At 45.0% G+C, this 20,291-nt stretch overlaps 1 protein-coding gene across 1 annotated transcript; it reads right to left on the reverse strand.

Moving 5' to 3' along the window:
• Positions 1 to 7,980: 7,980 nt before the first annotated feature.
• On the reverse strand, positions 7,981 to 20,181 carry LOC136292528 (uncharacterized). Its single transcript, XM_066188359.1, has 3 exons — positions 18,447 to 20,181; positions 15,369 to 15,432; positions 7,981 to 9,160 (listed from the first exon to the last, which is right to left on the reverse strand). Exons 1-3 carry the CDS (start codon positions 18,519 to 18,521, stop codon positions 8,673 to 8,675), a joined length of 627 nt encoding a protein of 208 aa, XP_066044456.1. The 5' UTR covers positions 18,522 to 20,181; the 3' UTR covers positions 7,981 to 8,672.
• Between the last annotated feature and the right edge of the window lie 110 nt (positions 20,182 to 20,291).

A 20,291-nucleotide genomic window follows, 5' to 3' on the forward strand; every position in this document is an offset into this window, starting at 1 on the left:
TGTCTAATAAATTCCAGCCTTTAGGAGTGTTTAAACATTGATTTATTTTTTCTGTGATATACTTCTTCTTTCTCATGACTATGTAGCCTAAAACTGGTGCCTTAAAATGATTTCTCTCCTACATATGTGAAAACTGTTACCATGTTGCTCTTGCTCACAGTTTAATAAACTAGATGTTTTCAGCTTCAAAATTAGTCTCAGATTATTTTTCCCATTGATAAGACTGAATTGTATCTCCTAGAGCTGGCTTAAAAACTTGTAAGTTTTACACACGTTTTTCTTTGTTGAATTTGCCACTTGTTTCCCTGTGAAAAACACTTATCCAGCTCAGTAGTGAGTGAAATTCATTATCATATAATGACAGCTGGTTTTATTACATATTTCTTTCCCCTGTGACATATGTTTTCAATACTGCTATTTATGATACAGCTTGAATGTTCTAACAGATAGTCAAAACCACAAAACAAGAGTGCAAGGTTCTGAGCCAGATGAAAATTAAAAATAAAAAAGCATTTCAGTGTCAGTGCCACAATTCAAATGTTCTTTTCTCAGCCTAGATGGACTCATAACTAGCATATTTTGCTATCATGCCTCTAAAAGATGTTTTTCTCTCACTCAAACTCTTTCAAAAATCTTTCTTAGTGAAATATTCAAAGTTCTTATGTGAATTAGTAATACAAGCCACAATGATGTTAATGCTATTTTGTTTCTGAGAGATGATTTGATTTGGAAATTTAACTTTTTATTTTTAATTAGCCTTTATAAATATTGTATTGTTGATCTACCTGAAATACATTGTCTGTCTGTCCTTGTACACCTCATAACCTCCAAAACTCCTGGCCAAATTCAGACAAAGATAAGAATGAGGTCAAAGAAGAAAGAAAGAGAAGTCTCACAAGTTTCATATAAATTGATGTCTAGATAGAGGCCACAGAGCCAGATTGCTGTCCCACTAGGAATAAAACATCAGTGACAGCTCAGCAGTTACCTTTTTTAATTGACCTCTTGCTACCCAGTCAGCAAGTATTCTGCCAGCATGTCAATGCAAAAGTAGCTCTGAGCTACTGAGAGCATGTAATGTCCTCTGCACAGCTGATACCTGCAGACTTGAAAGGCAGCTGAGCAGACTGGAAAGGGGCAAGTCTGATGGAGTTGGGCATAAACTTCAGTATAAATGGTGAAAGCTCCTGTAATGGGACAAAGGAAGGAATATAAAGCTGTCAAATACATATCCTAAAAACATGACTTCATTAGCTCTGCTGTGCTCAGAACCATTTGTTTCATTGTTTTTATTAAGACAACAGAAACCAAAACACAATCAAGGAACCACAACAATAAAATGACTCCTCATCACAATGAATTTTGAACACCAACAAGGACAAAAAATAAGCTCAGTATCTAAAAGAAAATGCATTTTCCTTTTAGATTGTATAGATTGTATACAGCCAACTAAGTGATTATGTCATAGAATTTGGCAGAGGAGCTTGACGGGACACAGAGCTACATGATATTGCAGTTACAGTGATAACATCTGGGGAGTCCATCTCAGCACCCTGCTGCACTCAGCACAATGCAAACATATGAAGGAAACAGATATTTTCCGCTTTCCATCTGATTTTGTTTTCACCCATCTTTTTTTATGTCCCGATCTGTACATAAGGATAATCCCAGGGGCTGAAAAGAAAAAACCTCATTCATAACAAACACCTAAAAACACCCACTACTGTTAAATCAGTTCCTTATGACAGCTACTCTGCTGGCATACTTGTTAGTTTTTTAGTGGGTCTTTTCAGTGACATAGGGATGAAATGCCTGTGTGATGGACCCCAGAGGAGTAGTCCCAGTAGTATTCTGTCAGCTTGCTGTCAATTTTCACTCCTTCTCATGCCACCACTGTCAAGATCGTGAAACCAGACACTCTGTTACCGATGCAGTGAGATCAAGTTGCACAGATATTGCAGCTGTAGGTTGGTGAGTCATTAGAGAACATTGGGCTACTGGGCTTCTAATTGGTACTACCTTGTGTAATAAATTTATCTCAGAGCAGAAATAAAAAAATTAAAATTTTTTGGCTACTGGTTTTTTGGCTGGTTTGAAAGAAAAAGGACAAAAAGAATGAAGGGGGGGGGGGGGGGGACCGAAAGGGAGAGGGAAAGGGAAAGGGAAAGGGAGAGGGAAAGGGAAAGGGAAAGGGAAAGGGAAAGGGAAAGGGAAAGGGAAAGGGAAAGGGAAAGGGAAAGGGAAAGGGAAAGGGAAAGGGAAAGGGAAAGGGAAAGGGAAAGGGAAAGGGAAAGGGAAAGGGAAAGGGAAAGGGAAAGGGAAAGGGAAAGGGAAAGGGAAGATGATTGTTTCAGTCCAGGAAATAAAAATGAAAAAAAGTTTAGGGACAAGACCCCTTAAAATCCCTCACTAAGTCATACTAGACATTGTCGACTTTTTAAAACAGAGTAAGACATAACACAATCCCTCAGTAAAGGAAATATTTTAAGAGATCCTTTTCAAATTCTTTTATTATTCACAATAAGTATGGGGAAAAACTATCCAAACACCAAAAAATAAACCGAATATTTTATTTCTCCCCTCTAAATATCAAGACATTGCTTAGAAACAAGTGATTTTTAGAAAACAGTCTAATCTGAATTTTCATTTATGTTTTCTGAGAGTTTGGGTAGACTTTTTGCTAGTAATCTACAGATTTCCTTTTAAAATTAGAGTGCCACTTTATAAAAAGCAGGGAGATGAGTTTTAATGAGACTAGGGACCACAATCGCATCCAGCACCAAATATCCCTCCGGTTTGTGGGGAGGTGCTGAGCAATCCATTCTTAGGAATCTTTCGTTGCTGTATTGGTTCACAAATGTCTCATTAGATTCTCTTCGTCCTCTCTGTTTCAAGGGTATCAATAATTCACTAGGAGCCCATGCAGGAAGACAGTATTCCTAACCCAAAAGGTTACAAAAGTCAACTGTAGGGGATCAGTCTCCATCTAACCTCCTCTAGCTGCTTTTACAGGGTACACTGTGAGCACCAAACAAGATCTTTTCCCCAAAACCGGGGATATAGGCAAACTTCCTACCCTTCAGCATGGACAGTACAGGTATGGGGTGGTACACAGCCTTGTCCTTACCTGACAGAGAGGAAAATTTTTATCCGTTTTGTGTCACTTCACTGTTAGATGGAAAGAGAAGAAATGTCAGATAGCATAAGTCAGATAGCATTGAAAAATCAGCACTGTAGAATCTTATTCCAAGTACTTCCCTTAAAAAATTTCCAGGAATTAGAATGCTCCACACTCAATAGAAAATAGACACTGCTTGGTCATAACTGAGGAAACACAGCAGAGGACTGTTTGCAGTAAAGCTAAAGATACCTTTTTTTCACCTCTTGTGACTCCTTCCTCTTGTGCTCTAGAGGTTCTTAATGAAAAATGTACACTCAAAAGATATATATCTGCTTTTCACAATCTACCATGTGCAAAGAAGAAGCTATTCATAGAGGCAAATGCCCAGCATCTTATTTGAAATACTGTTCCTGCTGATAGCAGAGTGGCACTCAGAACAGGGAGTTTGTATTTGGACAAAACATTTTTTACAGTTACTATGTGATATGACAAGAGGAGAGTTCAAAGAAAAGCAATGAGAGGAAGGCAAGGACAAAGCTAATGTGGTTTCATTAAAATTACTGTAATTACAAAAGTTTTCAGCAGTACCGTGTACGTGGGTGCACAGTTCTTTATTGAATACTTGAAATACATCACCTGCTTCCCCGAGAATGATGACTCCAAGTTCAGTACTGGCAGGAAGGTATGGGGGATCTGATGTCATTTCTAGTCAGGCAGTTATATTCCCTGATCATCGTGGTTTCTTCCCCTGCTCTCATGCATCATGTTCCAACTCTCTACATGGAGTTAAACCACTCAAAGTCACTTTCAGAAATGGGTCCACAGCACAGCAGTTAGATCCCAGGAACAGTTTTGTTGGCTCCAGGAGTCTTTAAGCTGGGTAGGTGTTTTACTGCTCTCTGGATCCAGACACAATTCTCATATTCAGGCTTAAAGATGCCACAAAACATTTCCAGAGAACACTTCTCTGGTTTTAAGAAATGTGTTTAGGCAAAGAAACATAATTAAGGTAGCATGTTTGGACTTCACTTATGTTTCTACCAGATTTCAAGGAAAAGCAAGCATAAAAAAATTTTCCACCATCCAAAGCGATAGAGGCAGGGGAGACCATGTCATGACATTCTCACATTTTGATACTGTCCATAAACAGTATCCATAAAGGGACAACTCCATTTGATAAAATATTCTTTCTGACTTAAAGAAGCATTTCTTTAAGGGCAATGGAAAGCATTTCACTGTTGTGGCTTTATTTGCTTTCTCTTTTTTTGTAAATAAGGGATCCAGCTTTCATGTCACAGCAGCTTACAGAGGAATCATCCTTATCATCAACTCACTTGATTCTGTCTTTGGTAAGTCATACAATAAGCTAGTAACATGTCAACTGACTGATGTGCTATGGAATTTTTTTTTTTAATAATTATACTTTGGGGATTTTTTTCTCTGTCCAAGCCCAAAGGGTCTTGTGTGCTGCTTCCACTAATGTAGCTACTTATGCCATAAAAATCTGCTGAAATCAATGGGACTATTTATGGAGTCATTTGCTATTCAAAGGGCTTGATTCTCTGATTATTTATTCTGTTTTTTCAGTAGTGTTACTCTGCTTACTTGAACAGAGTTACTTCTATTTTAGCTGATGCAAAAGAAACTACAGTCAAAGGTGACAGAGTCTGGCACTAAATGTCTTTGAAAATAGTTGCTTCAAAATAAAGAAAATAATATCTTTGGATGAGTGCAAATCGCAATTTAACAAAAACCCCAATCTGGACTTCATACGTTCTGTTGGATATTTCAAACAAAAATGAATGCTCAAAGGTAGCATTATTTTTGAAGCTCAAACACTCCCTATATGCTTGACAAATAGCATCTCTCTAGAATTAAATCTTGCCTCGCTGATGTCATTAAAAGATCTTAAACAGAGCTCAGATTTCATCCTGCAGAAACAGGCTTACAAAGACTTTTGTTAACAAAGTTCTTCATTTCATAATGCTTAGATGCCAAATTTATGGGTCATTCCAGCATATTTCAATTATTTAATTGAGCCCACAATCTGCTTCCCACTACCTCCTTTCCCAAGTGCATCCAAGATGTGGATGGAGATGAAGTCCTGGGTGAGATGGATAACCCTGATATCTGCAACTTCCTATTTCACAGCTGTCCTCATGGTATGGTCCCAATACAGGTGTCCTGAATGCCTGACATGTACAAATCTTATCCTCTTGCGGGGTGGCATTCAAAATCTCCCCTTTGTGACATTTCCAAGGCAGGCAGGGAGCAAGAAATTATCTACAACTCCTTGTGTATGAGCTATTGCAGGAAATAAAAAGGCTTCTATGAAGCAGCAGACTTATTGTGCCTGCATTGCATGGCTTCTGAGTAAATGTGTGCATACTTTCAGATTTTATGCACATGTGAAGATCAGCTGTCCCAGTTATGCATGGTGGGTGGCATGCTGTGGCAAGAAGAATGGGCTCCACAGTCGTAATTGGTAAGCTTCTGATGAGCTGACTGAGCACAGCCACATCATGTAGCACTTTTCACATTGCCAAGTTAACAGCTATCACCAGAGGTAGAATTTAAACTGCTGGAATAAACAAAGTCAAGGGGAAGTATCTTGCTGAAATGTCACCTCCCACAGAGCTTGTGGAAAGCCATTACTATTGTAAAGGTGCATATATAAGATTTCAAAACTTATATTGTATTTCAAAAGATATCCTTCAAGAATGCAAAGCGTACATCAAGGGCAAACAATTATCTTTCCCAGAGATTAAATAAGATTGCCATTTTTTTTATATGTTGAAAACTTCCTGATAGGTTTCAGGTGATATTTTATTATCCAATGTGGTCTGTCTAAATCAACTGAAATAGTTCACTTGAGGAAAAATTTAAGTAATTTGTGGCTATAAAATTTTAACTTACCTGCCTTACTTTGTCTGAAAGAAAGGGCTATAATCTCAGACAGCTACCAGGAGAATTAACTGGCTCACAAACTGAAAGAACCTTATCTAAGCGGGAAGTGTACTTTAGTTGGAGGTAGAGCTGCTCAAGTATCACTGTGCCAAAGTAGCACCAGAACTGTGGGTCTGAAGTCCAAATGTCTTCCTCTTTTTATTCTGTCCCTTCTATAAGGACTGTAAATATAAAGACACCTGAGAGAACAGAGAAAGTCTCCAGCTGGAGATGCTGGCAGAGCTGGGTTTTGAAAATGTGGACTGAAGAGCAGGGTCAGAAACCAAGCAGTCTGTGCAACGTCAGTCCTGTAGGTTTTCTTGGGAATGCATGAGGCTGGAGTCCTGAACAGACTGTGCTGCAAAAGGGAGGGCTGTGCTGCATGGGATCTGCAGAGCTGGGACAGTGGTCCAGCTGAGTGCTGAGTTTCATCTTTGGCCCTATTCCCTGTACTTCAGGACCAAGACACAAGGCAGGGGTCCTGAAGTGCAGTGACAGTGGGTACCTCTCAGTGCTGGTGGGACCTTATCTAGGGGCAGCTCCAACAACAGAACAGGAAGATGTTGAAGGCTCTGATTCCAGCTAATACTGTCTGATACACTGTTTATGGGCACTGCAAAAAGGCTAGGTATCTAGGGAAAAGATAGGCAGCATGTTACCTAGGAAAAAGGGCAGGATGTTGCTGTCCCCAAAAGGAGCCAGCAGACTGGAGACTGCATATGTCACCGAGGCTGATACAAAAACCACATTTCTAAATTGACACCTGTAAGTATTGATGAGCTGTCCTGCCCTCTGCAGAATTTCTTGCTCTTGCCCTGGCAGATCCCGCAGCAAGGTGCCATGGTCCATAAAAAGTGTCAGTTTTAACTGTAGAGCAAATAGGAAGGGTGGGAATGAGTGGAAAACGGGATGGTTTCATAAGCGTGTGTTGCCGGTCAGAGAGCTCCCAGTCCCGCTCGCCATCCCGAGCAGACCAGCAGGCGCCGTGGACGGGAGATGGGGAAAGAGGCAGCGGCTGCTCTGTGTGAGAGGGACAAACTGAGCTGTCACAAAACCCACTGTAGAAAGTTTGCGGGAAACCTGAATCACTTTTTGTTTGCCAGTGGCTATGCGTGTCACCCAGTCTGTGGCCACTGTCATACAGTCGCTGGTGATAAAAAAAAATAGCTGGTATAAGAGAATCAAAGCAATTCAAGGAGCCCTCAACAGGGAAGTGTTACATTGGAATAAAGCACTATTCTACTTGAAATCCTTGACATACACCATAGAACAGCATCTTTTTTTTTTAAAATTCTTCCCTCCCCAGCCCTTCCCTGTCCCCCTCGCTGAGGTCATCCTAATGTAAGCAATGTATGAAACACGTGCATGTGAAAGCGCTGTTACTAAGACTCTGAAATCCCAGAGTGGTGTCTATTTCCCTGCCTCTGGCATCATTCCCTTCCTTGCGCTGGGGGCAGTCGAAGTGCTGCTAACAAATTAGAGAATCTATCAAGCTTCAAAATGGACAAAGCCTGGTCAGGAGATGTTAAAGCAGCCCGCAACCCTGCGCCCAGGGGAGAAGGCGGTCTCCGGCAATTCGGGCAGGGAGCAAGAACAAGGGAGTCCGCAGGACTCCAAGGGGAGAGCAAGGGTACCCGGGCCATACTCTCAAAAGGGCTATACAAACGGGCTCCTGCCCTCCTGACTGCTTTGGTTTTTGATTGTCCTTCATCCACGATTTGAAGAAAAGGGAAAAAAAGTATTCTTTTATGAAGGGGGGCAGACAAGTAAATTATTATTTTGCTTCTTGCTTGACTTGAGGGCTAGAGTTTAATCTATTTAGCCCTTTCGTTGGTTTGAACTAATGTCAGGAGGAAGAAACGCACCCGGGAAAATTAGACAGGAGAAGGATCACCTTTAGCTAATACCGTACTTTTCGTGCATTAGTTTATTTGTGCTTATTTTTCCCACGTCGGTTCTCTGATTGTAAGGAAATATACAAGTGCAAAATAAACGTTTCAACAAAGTAAATAACTGTTATTACTTCTACACGTCCATAAATATGGTCTAAAACCAATAATTGATCACAGTACTTTTCATTTCTCTGCTTCCACTCACTGAAGGACACCGTGCAACGAAAACTGCGGAGGGCACGGAGCGAAGGAGCTGGGGAGAGAGGGAGAGAGGGCGGCACTGCTCGGAGATGGTGGTCCTGCCGGGAAGAGGTGACACGAGACTTCTTCTCCGCCAGACAGCTTGGAAGGGCCGTCTGAGGAGTGCGGCAACGAAGAAGCTGGTTTAAAAAAAAAAAAAAAAAAAAAAAAAAAAGGGGCTGGGGAGATGCTGCCCAAGTGGATGGCGAGGACGGAGCCTACACCTGTGGTCGCGAGGTCTGTCCCCCCGGCTTGTAGGACCCCATTTTTCCCCAAAGCCCGAGGGTCAGCCGCCGCTTGACATGGTGGCGGCCCCCGGGAGGGCGGTGGGTTTTGCAGGACACGCCAAGGGGCGCGGGCGGAGGTGGGGGACCCGAGGGCTGGGCCGGGGCTGCCGCCGGGGAGCCGGGGCCCCGTCCTGGCTTGGCCCGGCTCCGCCTTCGCTCCCGACACGTCGAGGGGCATCGATCACCTCAGGCGGCGGCGGGGCCGGGCCGGGGCCGGGGCTGTTCACCGAGGCCACCGGGCCTCTGCCGGGGCTGGCAGGCTTCCCGACAGCTCCGCAGCGCTCCCCGCTCGGCACGGCCTGCTAGGGCGGCGGGGCCTGGGAAAGGGGCCGGCAGGGTTTGCTCATTGCCGTCGGAAACAGGGCATCTAGAGCGAGGAATATGGGAATGCTCCCAGGTATCCCTTAGACACCTCCTTTGGCAGCCTCGGAGTGTTTTAGCCTCCTTCGTCTCCAAAGGAGTCGAGAGCAAGGACCCGCTTCGTGATAGCCCTGGCAGGCTCCTAAGAACCCCCGGGAAGGGAAACTGACATGAAGGCTCGGAGGTGCCCGCCAGCGGACACCTTTCCTTCTTCAGGGAACGGTGCTCTCGTTTTCCTTCCCACGACGGCTGCAGTGCGGGACTGTCGAATTGGGTTTTCACCTGGGAAATTGGATAGTCAAACCTAGCCGCTCCTGCGGGGATCGGGAAAACACAAGGAACAAAAAAAAAAAAAAAAGAAGAAGAAAAAAAAAAAAAAAAAAAAAAAAAAAAAAAAAAAAAAAAAAAAAAAAAAAAAAAAAAGAGGGAGAGAGAGCGAGAGAAGAGGAAAAAAGGAGGGAAATTATAGGTCTCAAATTTTCCTTAATTTATCTCCCTAGGCTTCCAAGCAGGAGGGAAAATGAGCCCTTCTCCTTTTTTGCTAAAGAAATTTCTGTGTTTTCCCGATCGGAACCACATCTCTCCACTGCCAAGCAGCTCTCTTTCGAGTATGTTCACATTAGGTATGATGTTCATAATAATAACAACAACCCCGAGAATTATGAGACAAGAGCACGTTTGACAGTGTTTGAGAAATTCAAATACAGCTGCATCGGCTTTGTCTCTGGTTCAGTCACATTTATTTCCCTAAGCTAGGCAGACAGCTTGAGTGAAGCATGACAATGAGGTTTGTAAATAGCAAATGGAAGGGTTTGCTGGGTTGTTGGGTTTATGTTGGGGGTTTTTTGTGGGTTTTTTTTTCCCTCCCTGTTTGATTTTACTCTCAATCCAAATAACCTTCCTCAGTGAATGTTTCAGACAAGAGAATGTGAGCGGGAGGGGACATGGGGGGCTTATAATTGCAGGTTCCCTTTGGAGCTGGAATTAAAACGCTGACGGCGTGTGTTGCAGAGGAAAGGTGCAGAGGCAGACTCCGCTCTGACTGCAGGACGGCTGTGTTGTCACTGCTACAGCGTTTATTTACAGCCAAGCACTTCAGAGCAAATGACGCTTCAAAAGCGCGAAAGTTAGGGGCCCTATTCTCTATGCCGAGCTGCCAGGAGCACCCCAGTCGGAAGAGGGACCCAGGCCCAGAAACCCGCTCCCTCCGCTGGCGCCCCGCAGCCGCCCAAGGAGCGCCCCAGGACCCCTGCTGCCTCTGGGCAATTTCACATTCGAACCCTTCCTGCGCGTCCCGAAGCGGGGCTGGGGGTAGGGGGGAGATCAGCTGTAGATGGCTTTGAAATGTCTTAGAGCGAATAGATGAACATTAGGACAGCTAATTTTGATCAGTTACTCTTGACAGGTTCAAGTACCCTGTGCTTGGCACTGCGCACAGACCGGTACCTCAACGAAAACACTGAGGATGGGGTGAAATTAATAATTTCTCTCCCTTGCCCCAGAATCCTCTCCCTTATTCAAGTCAGGTCATCACTTCTACAGACCTCTCCTGCTTTCTCTGGGTGAGAAATGTATTCCTGTCTTCTATCAAGCTCTTACTCTCACCCTCCCCGTAGCATTGTCTTAGGGAGAAAAAAAAATTTAAAAAAGAAGGAGAAAAAAAAAAAAAAAAAAAAAAAAAAAAAAAAAAAAAAAAGAAGAAGAAACGGCCAACTAAATAAGCCAACAACCACCCAATTTACTTCAACTACTTAGACCAGTTAAAATACATTTGCAAAAATGTCTGCAGCTCTTCAAAACTTTCTCTGCTTCCTTATCAAAGCCATCGTTCCAGTGGAAGAATTGGGAGAGCTTGTTTATTTGTTTTGGGTTGTCTCAAAACTCTTTCAGTCTGTCGCTTGTTCTTGCCTAGCGTGCAGGTCTCCTCACAGCCGGCCTCCCTGGGAGATGCTGTGGTCCTGGCAGCTGGGTCCGAGCTGAAAACTTCACCTGATGACAACCAACCACCAAAGTTTCCCGCAGAGGCTATTGTGCTTTGCTAAGTTTTACTGAACATAGCAATAACTATTTTTGTTGAGCTCTTTATAGCCACCGCGACTTCAGCGAAAACCTTTTCTTGTGGCTGCCATTGCAGTCCTTATTCATGAGGAAGGGCAGGAGACGGACATCGGAATCCTTATCTCTTCCTGGGAGGCCAGGAGGGAGGAACGAGTGGAAAGCTTTATCTCTTCGCGAAACCTGTCACGAAGCGGGTGAAGCCTGTCCCTGCTCTCCGTAAGGCAAGGAACGAGACTGCAATAATAGAATACAAACATGTGTTTTGTTTTCCATTAAGTCGATAGACCAGACAAGGTCTGCCCCGGGGAAAAGATGACTTGAGCTGTTAATGAGAGCTGACACTAGGATTTAAATAGTGAGGGCTCCTTTCGCCAGCGGTGTCTCCGCAATATTGCTTTGGTTTTTTTCTCCTCTCTTCTTCTTCACAGGTGTGAGAAGGTGCCCCAGCAGCGCGCACAGGGACAGTACCACGAGCGGGAACATCCCTCAGGGTGAAGGTGGCAGGAACTGCCACTCCTGCCCGTCTGCTTTTTTTTTTTTTCTTTTTTTTTTTCTTTTTTTTTTGCCTTTTTTTTTTTTTCATGGAGGTCCTTTGGTGGCGAGAAAGGGAGAAGAAAGTGCTTTTAATTCTTTTCTCGGTGCCCCCGTGTACGTAAATGTAAAACTGACCCGTTTTGTACTGATACCAACACCGCACCGTAAACTTTAGGGCGTTTGAGGGGGAGCACAGTGGTGGCTGTAGCTTGACGGCGCGGCTGGTGCGGACGGGCCGCGGATGCGGGTCGCGTCCCCCGCCCTCGGGCAGGCCGGGCAGGGCCGCAGAGGCCGGCACTGTCTGCCCGTCTGTCCCCCGGCGCGGAGCGGCGCGGCGGGCGCTGGCGGCCCGTGGCCACTAGATGTCGCCGGCGCCGTTCGGTTGGCGCTCCCGCCCCGCCGCCGCTCCGGCTCGGGCACGGCCGGCGGGCACCACTGGGCCCCGCTCCGCACCGGCCTGCCCGGGCGGAACCGCACATGGCCCTCCCCTTCCCCGCGGCGACCGAGTCCCGTGGGAGCATCTCGGAGTCTCAAGGGCGACTAGGCTTTCTGCGGCCCCAGCCGTGCCTGCTTCAGTTGGCGATACGGTGGCCTGCCAGGTGAGGGGCTTTGTGGTGTGAATTTCAAGGATAAAAGGGTCTCTGCGGAAGACACGCAGGAGGTTCGAGCCGGGAACCTCGGTAGCGTGTTCCCGTAGAGATGTACGGAGTTTGTGCTTCGGCCGGTTTGCAGGGGTCGAAGCACTGCGGGTTCTTGGCTCCCGCAGGAAGACGGTCCCATCGGTACAGGCTACTGCGCACACTGGGATCCCCTGCATGGAGCTCCGGTACCGCCAGAGGCAGATGCGAAGCACGAAGTCGGCGGCTGGCCCTGGGAAAAGCTCCCAAGCTGAGCATTTCTGTTGTGTGAAGTGCCCGCATTAGCAACCCGAACACGTAGGGAAAGGCTGACATCTGCGATTTGGTACGAAGCACCCGAGAAATGACAGACCTCCCGGTTCAGAGGGGCGCCCCCGCCTCGGCTCCCGGCGGGGGAGGGACCCACCGAGCCCCGGCGGCGCCTGCGGGAGCGGCTTGCCCCAGGGAAGGAAACCTCCTCTCCTGAGCTTTCCTCAAGTCTGAAAACAGCTATACGACACAGTCTCTAGATTTGGAACGTTCACGGTCAATGCCCAGAAGTGAAAAGATAGAAGGGAACCTTCGGTATAAACTTTGAGCCTGACTCCAGTGGAAGTACGAATAACAATAGTTTCCAGGCTTTTGTCCCCGGTTTACAAAATAACTCGTAAAATCGAGGTTGCACCGTGGGTCATTTTCCTCAGCCTTTGTGCCAACGCACCTCTGCCTTTTGACTCTTCACTGTATAGTTTATACACCACCCCACTACCATCCTCCCGAATTTTTCAAAGCCCATTCACATCACTGGCCTGAAGTAGAAAGAAACCAGAGCTACTTTATTTTACAAGTGTTGGCGAAACCCGCCTGGGCAGGAGAGACCCTTGGGAGCCGGCAGTGAAAGCGCGGTCGGAGAGAGCTGCCCTCTCCTCACGGCAGGAGGGACGCGCTCGGATCGGTGTGGGGTCCACCCCGCTGTGAGCATGCACACACACACCAGGAGAAGAAATTTGGAGACATGTCGGGGTGGACGAGTAAATAAAAAATGAAAATAAGTAATGCTAAAAAGAAAAATTCGTTCGGGGTTAAACCCGAAAAGAATAATTAAAAAAAAAAAATTGGCAGAGGAGTCCCGAAAGTTTCTTCTAGCTCTCTTCGTATTTTCTGTAGTCTGTAGTTTGTACTGGGCTGTTGGAGCCGCGTCACGGAGGACATAAGCCATTCCCATGGATCTGTGTTTGTATGGTCAAAGTAGTAATGGGCACTCTTCTTACTTCGATAGGCTTCCGAGCCCTTGCTGGGCTACGGCTAAATGGAAACTTTAAGTACCAAGATGTGGAGCAAAGGATGTATTGTAAGAACGGATGAGAGTACGCTTGGCATAGCTGACATTTATTGAACTATCCAAAATTAAATAAGTTCGTTACAGTTAAAGAAATGTTAGGTATTCCATGACACAATTGTTGCACGAACTGCCTTCAATTAAGTTATTTTGTTTTCAGGACTGTTCTGCAAGCATTTTCTACACGATTGGTGGAAGGGAGAGATCTTATGAGCTGTTCTGAGTTTTCAGAGACGATCAAGTCAGTCCGGGGGGGGGCGGGGGGGGGGGGGGGGAAGAAAGAAAAAGAAAAAAAAAAAAAAAGAAAAAAAAAGTCGCTTTAGAAGGAGAAAAACTGCTGCTTCGGGGAGTTCAATGAATTATTTTAAATGCCGTATCTCAGAGAAAAGGCTTCCTACAACAGATTCCTAGATCGTGTCAAATTATAACGAATTGAATCACAAGAAACAATTACAAAGAAAATATTGTGATCAGTGTTGTGGGTAAAATCGGAGCCGGATTTATAGAGGAATATTAACTCAGATTTTTTTTTTAATCAACATTGATTAGAATGGTGTTAAGCCTAGAGACCTCTTCCTGTAGATGGCGTCCTTTGGGTACTGAGTAATCAATTATAGTACAGTCATCCTCAAGAGACTTTATTAAGCTTCGGATAATAAAATAATTAATATATTTTTAGTTATATTTTTATTGAAAACGAAAACCCCTGGATTTATTATAAGCAAAAGTGTGTTTCTCCTTCACGTGGATGCAAATAAAAACTGTTTGAATAAATAAGTTGTTTCTGAACATTTTGTTGTCAAAGTGTTAAATGTCCCCGTCATTTTTATTCAAACACTAACATGATTACAGCCAATTATATATTCACCACTGTTCTTTATTTTAGAGTAATTGTACTTGTCACTAATAAAACAGAGACATAATGGATCGCTACTGTTCTGAATTTTAAAGCAATTTTCTGTAATTTGATTGAATTATACATCATCCACTATTTTTTTATTTCTATATTTTGAAATCCTATTTTCTTGAAAATTGCAGTTCTATTCCTGTTTTGTTGATCCTGAAGTAACGAAACCTTCTCTAACATTTATAAATAGAGCCTCGTCCCTTTTGAAATGTGGAAAATCATTATTTCAGTCCCAACATACTGAAAGCTTTAGATTGAAAATCTGAAAGTCCAGAGAAGTGCCTAAACCAGACCGTTGGCTCAACACGCTGTCCTTGGAAATGAGAAGCAGAACAAGCAGTGAGGAAAAAACCTCCCGTGTGCATAGGAAGTACTGATGACTTTATTGCAATGATTTGAGGAGTTTCTTGGGGCTCAGCCATTGAAAGACATGGAGACAAGCAGTTCAGTTGCCAGTATTTACCACGGAAGAATAAAGACACGGGGAAAATACACGCCAATTACATCCCTCCAAGAATTTAGAACCACTATATACTGTCCGTATGTTCTTTTAGGTAGGCGATTATAGGGTGAGAAGCCCAGAAGTGACTTGGCTAAGACAATGGAGATGCAGAATGATACAGAAATACATGGAGACACCGTAAACACATACAAAATACTTCGGTGAGTTATTTTACTGCTCCTCGAGTTGTTTCTCGGAGAATGAGCTCTCAGAGGGCTGGAGTTTTGTTTTCCAAAGCCAAAGCATGCCTCTAATTTAGCAATTGCATCAACCATCAACGGAGAGAGGTATGATCTGCGTTGTCGACAAACATAAATCAAAAAATGATACAAAGGCTTTCACAAGTTAACTTCATATGACAAAACACGGGCCCACCACAACAGATAAAGCTGAACTATCATTTGCAAACTGTGCGGTTGCATAAAAAGATATTTTTAAAGTACAGTTCAACACGAATGTTTTCTCCATTATTGTGTAAGGCAAAACTAAGGGAAGGCGCAGGAATGCGCGGGTGGCTCAACTGTGAGATACTTTCAGTGAAGCTTTAGGGGGACACGATACCGACCTTCAGTGAGAACCGCGCTTGTTTCTTTTGCGGATTCCCTCTGTAGTACAGCCACAGAAATTAGCTTGAAGTCGCCAAGGAAGGCAGAAAAAAAAATGTTAAAAAGTATCTACTAGTATCGTTTAATGAATTCCAACGTTTACAATGACTTGAGAGACTTTTCTTCGCCCTTTCATTGGTTTTTTGAAATGAACACGAAAATAAAGTGTAATGTCATCCTCTGCAGTATTATGCTAGAAGACAAATGGAAATTACTTATTTGTTGGAGTTTCCGTAGCTACGGCATGATTTCATTACTTGGTGGCGTTTATACCTCGATTATAATAAACACTGTTTTCTAAAAACTCCTAGAAATATAACCTCAGTGTGTATGAGCGTCTATGCGAGTATCCCATCTGAAAAACGGAGAGGAGATAGCACCAAGGGGATGTATCCCGGGAGAAATCTTTCTATGTTTTTCCTCTCCCCATTGTCAATGCCGGGAGAGTCTGTCTGCGGCCACTTCATTTCCTTGGTCAAATTATTATCGAGGCAAAAATACGAGCCCCAGTCTTTAGCGAGGCATGGTCCGTGCTTGGTGGGAGGGACACAAATGGGATTTAACTTGTTGCCAGTCATTTTTGTGTGTTTGTTTGTTTGTGCTGGTGCTTTAAAAGCGAAACAAATTCCAGAAACAAAGCGGGGGGGAGGGGGAGGCCGGGGAGAGAGGGAGGAGGAAAACAAGCTCAATATAAAAGGCATACCATATTAAAATAATACATGGACACACCCACTGATATCAAGGGTACGGTATCAGCCCTTCCCCAAGAAACTTATTTCTAAGTGGTAGCGGTTATAATCATCCAACAGGCCCATTGCCATCATTCCCCCCTCCCTCCTCTAAAGAAAGGAAGAATGAAAGAAAGAAAACATGGAGACCACCCTGCCCGATATAAAAAGTGTTCAGAACAAGCTACACAAAGAGGCAGATCCTGCGAGCCCTGCTTGTGCCAGGATACCAAGGAGCGAGCAGGGTCCGCTTCCCGAGCAGCCTCATTGGCGCTAGCGCCAGCCCCATCATCCCGACACCCGCCAAGCGCGGGTCCGGCCGCGAGCGAGACCCGGCACCTCGCTCCGGCACCTCCGCACGCCTGAGCCCCGACACGGGGAAAGCCAACACCATCCTCACTCCGAGGCTGCCGAACGCCTTCTCCTAGAGGGGCGTACAGTCGATTGTGGCTTTCTTTCTACAGCGGGCATTTTGCTGTGGTTACAAGGGGACCCCGGGACGGGGGAAGATAGGAGGATAGGGGAGGATGATGCGCTTTTGTAGGCCTTAAAATACGGATCCGCAGCTGACCCGGCCGAGTCCGAGACCCCGCCGAGCCGAGGGGTTCGGCGTTGGCGCGGTGCGGGGACAGGGCCGCGGCGGGACGGAGCAGCGGCGGGCGCGGCACGGCCAGGTAGGACGGGCGGATGGCACCCCCGGGCACCGGCGCCCCCGCGCGCCCGGATGCCGTCGGCGGAGCGAAGGAGTGGAAACAGCTCTGGGAGAAACACCGACGCCGTATTCTGCCGGAGAAGGGGTGGAAGCCGGGAAGGGGGGGGCGGGTGGACGGGGGGAAAGGGCATCTTTTCTCTCGAGTCACCGAAAAACTGCAAAACCAGATCCACGTGTCATTTGCCAAAAATTACGTTTATAGGAGACTAAAGAGCTTTAGAACAACACCATAAAAATATTCCAGCGACAGTTCCTTAAGAGTCAAAGAGCAGCTAGAGGTCTTCAAGCGCTACTTGGGGTTTGTTTTGTTTTTTCTTTTTTTTCTCACCAGGTCTTTCTTCCCGCCCCCCCCCCCCCCCGGCATTTTATTTAATATTCTTTGCTTCAATATCACAACGCCGACAAAAGCACCGGCCTAGAATGTTTTAACACTAAACCAAACAGAATATAAAATTATGTTTTTAAACCTCGAGAACTGAACAAGGTTAACTTGTTCATTTCTCGCTTGCATTGTATTAGCATCGTTTGCATAACTCTGTGGATAATTTTTAAAGGATTTTTTTTTCTTTGATTTCTGAATTAAGGAGATGTTTCCTTACACAGGTACACCTATTGCTTAACGGCTCTTTTCTGCACACTGGCATATAAAATAATAGCGATACTCAGGATGTAAAACCCCGCAGGTCTTCAAGTTGGCAGTGAGTATAAAAATATTCTGTTCTGAAAAATTCTGGCAGTGGCAGCTGAACACAATAAATCTAGTGGATTCTCTACACTGCCTAGATAGGCTTTCTGCGGATGGCATTCGACAGCCACAAGAATAAATAAAATCTTCAGCTTTTAATTAAGGTGATTTAATTCAGACCTCTCCACTCAGCGTAGTCGCCGTGGGAAATGTATACTCCAATGTTTACTCGGATCTCTTTCTGTCACTATTCTGTCTTGTTTTACGCTTACGACATCAGCAAAGCTTTCTGGCCCCTACAGCCATTGTTTCCCATTTCGACGTTCTCCGTTCAAATTCTGCCCGCCCAAGAAACTCCCTAAAGTTCAACAGGAGGAGAATAAACTCAGTGCACTTAGTTTATTAATGTCATTGTTTTAACGCTACCTCTCCCCTAGTTGCGCAGGCTCCTCTAAGGTATACAGTGCCCCGCTGGTGGTTCCTTATGGTACAGTGCAGCTTCTCAAAAGATCATCGGATGGAGAAATTCAGCTCTTTTTGAAACATTTAAGTAACTGAGCAATTAGTTCTGAATGGGGTGGGGGGAGGGAAGACTAGAGAGCTTAAATAAGGGGGGGAGGGGGGAGAGACACAACACAGCCAGCCTGAAAACAACAGGGATGTGTATGCATGGGAGGGAAACTTAAAAGGTTTGTATTTAAAGTGTCCTTGCAAGGTCTTCGGCACAATATGTGCTGTTCTCCTTAAAGGGGCACCGAGTGCCAATAACCATTAGTCATCCAGTAGGGACCTTTCATTACAGATTTATCTTTAGGGGGAGTTCCCCGAAGGGAACAGAGCTGCGGATTTCAAACCCGGTCCAGTTCCAGTTACACTGTGCATACCTGCTGCAATAGAAAGGAGAGATACTTACCAGAGTTTCGGGAGTGCGCGGATAGCACCAAGGTCTCTGCAGTGCTTCTTTCCTCTGTGGAATACTATCTTGCATCCGAGGCAGTTCCCAGTCTATATTTGATATTAACAGCCTCAAACACGAGGCTCTCCCATAGACATCTTTTTTCCAGGGTTTTCAAGCAAATTTCTCGGTGCCACAATGTTATGATGGAAGGATGCTGAAATGACAGGCCTCGTCGACGCTTGTCTTAATCATCGGCTTCTTAATTTAGTTTTAGTGCTGTGGTTTTGTGTGTGTGTGCGTGTGTCTGCGCTTGTGTGCGCGCAAGAGAAGCCTCTGACAACCTGCAGCTTCCTAATGACTGACGAGGCAGGGCTGCTGCAGCAAAGTAACACTTCCCTGGTGTGAAGACCTCTTACTGGGAAGTTTAGTTCACTACTGTTCTCGCAATCCTAATCGTATAACTTGTAACTAAAACCCATGGAAGAAGGATATAGCATGCTAAACAGACTAACTTCTAATCACTAGAAGCTGTCGAGGATTAACTGGAAGCTGGCTAGAGGCGGACACCTAAAGTTAAGTCTTTAAATGCTGAGAAAAGTCTGGACCATTGAATGCTTCTTCCTCTCCCTCTTTGCCTCCATTCATCCATCCACCTTCAGTCCCATTCACCCCTCTTCAAAATGTTTGACTACCTTTTTCTCTTTGTTAGCGCACTGCTCCGTCCCCATTCGCCATGCCTTAGCAGCAGGGTATCAGTATCTGCTGAGCTGTCCTTACCTTAATTGCCCAGGTAACCTGGAATAAATAAGGCAAGCTTATAGTCAAGGGGGAATAGAATTATATAAGCATACACGGAGGCATTTACTGTACCGAATGTGATATTACTGATTGTTAAACCAAAGTGTCCAGACTCGTTTCATGGAAGCATGATGCCATCGAAGCGTGGTTATTAAATACCCTTTCTTCATGGCTGAAAAAAAAAACCTCATTCATTTCTTAAGCTGTCAGTACATTTTAGCAGCTTAACCGCCTTGAAAGAGCCCGAGAGTACAGAGCCACTATACCCGTGTGAAGGGGGATTGAAGGCTAAAGCTGGGGCGGGGGGTGGTGCAAGGGAAGTACACTACACGTATTAAGTGTATATTGGAGAGGGTCTTCCTTTGGCCTTCAATTTAAAAACAAAAACAAAAAAACAAACAAACAAAAAAAATTAAAAAAAAAAAAAGATGGAGGAGGGTGGGGGCAGCAATATATGTGGTTGAAACACTATCCCTACAAGTTATACCCAAGAGCTGCACCGATATCGCTGTTGAATGGCAGTTCAGCCAGGACTTTTCAGCTCAGCTATTCAGCCCCATCCTGACCCGGAGCTGGATATTCTCAGCCCATCCCTGCCGCTCGGTTCGGTGGATCCGCAGCGTCGATGAGTGTGCAGATAGATGAAGCATCATTCACACGGCAGAGAGCCGGCTCCCCTCTGCACACCCACCCGTATTTCACAGGGCTGGGGGCTGTGCGCCTCCATTCCGCGCGCAAGCTTCTGTTCCAAACACTCCACAAAACCTTCCCTGTTAGAAAATGCTGCCATGAGGGACTTTCTTAAGAGAATTCGGGTTTAGCCAGAGCTGAGCAGTCAAACCTGTCGCTCATGCAGTGCCCCGATGCACAAAGGTACCACTGAAGTGGAGTCGTGTACGGGGCAGAGCTCAGGAAGGAACTGGCATTAAAGCAAGACTCCCGCATTTCCAAAGTAAATATCTCTAGTTTTATAAACGGTGCATTTTCTGCCGAAGGGGGGAAAAAAAAAAAAAAAAAAAAAAAAAAGCCTCGAAAGTTAAAGTCCAGCAGAAATTATAATTG

Source organism: Chamaea fasciata, unplaced genomic scaffold, assembly GCF_029207755.1.
Source record: "Chamaea fasciata isolate MVZ Bird 193981 ecotype frontalis unplaced genomic scaffold, bChaFas1.0.hap1 SCAF_7, whole genome shotgun sequence".
Classification (NCBI taxonomy): Eukaryota; Metazoa; Chordata; class Aves; order Passeriformes; family Sylviidae; genus Chamaea; species Chamaea fasciata.

What these genes read in the sequence shown, in the direction of transcription:
- LOC136292528 (XM_066188359.1), bottom strand. Translation starts at nt 18,521, where the DNA reads ATGCAAGATAGTATTCCACAGAGGAAAGAAGCACTGCAGAGACCTTGG. An exon ending in CGCGCACTCCCGAAACTCTG is followed by an intron (nt 15,433 to 18,446) that starts GTAAGTATCTCT and finishes GGCGACTTCAAG; the next exon opens with CTAATTTCTGTGGCTGTACT. An exon ending in AAGCGCGGTTCTCACTGAAG is followed by an intron (nt 9,161 to 15,368) that starts GTCGGTATCGTG and finishes CGATCCCCGCAG; the next exon opens with GAGCGGCTAGGTTTGACTAT.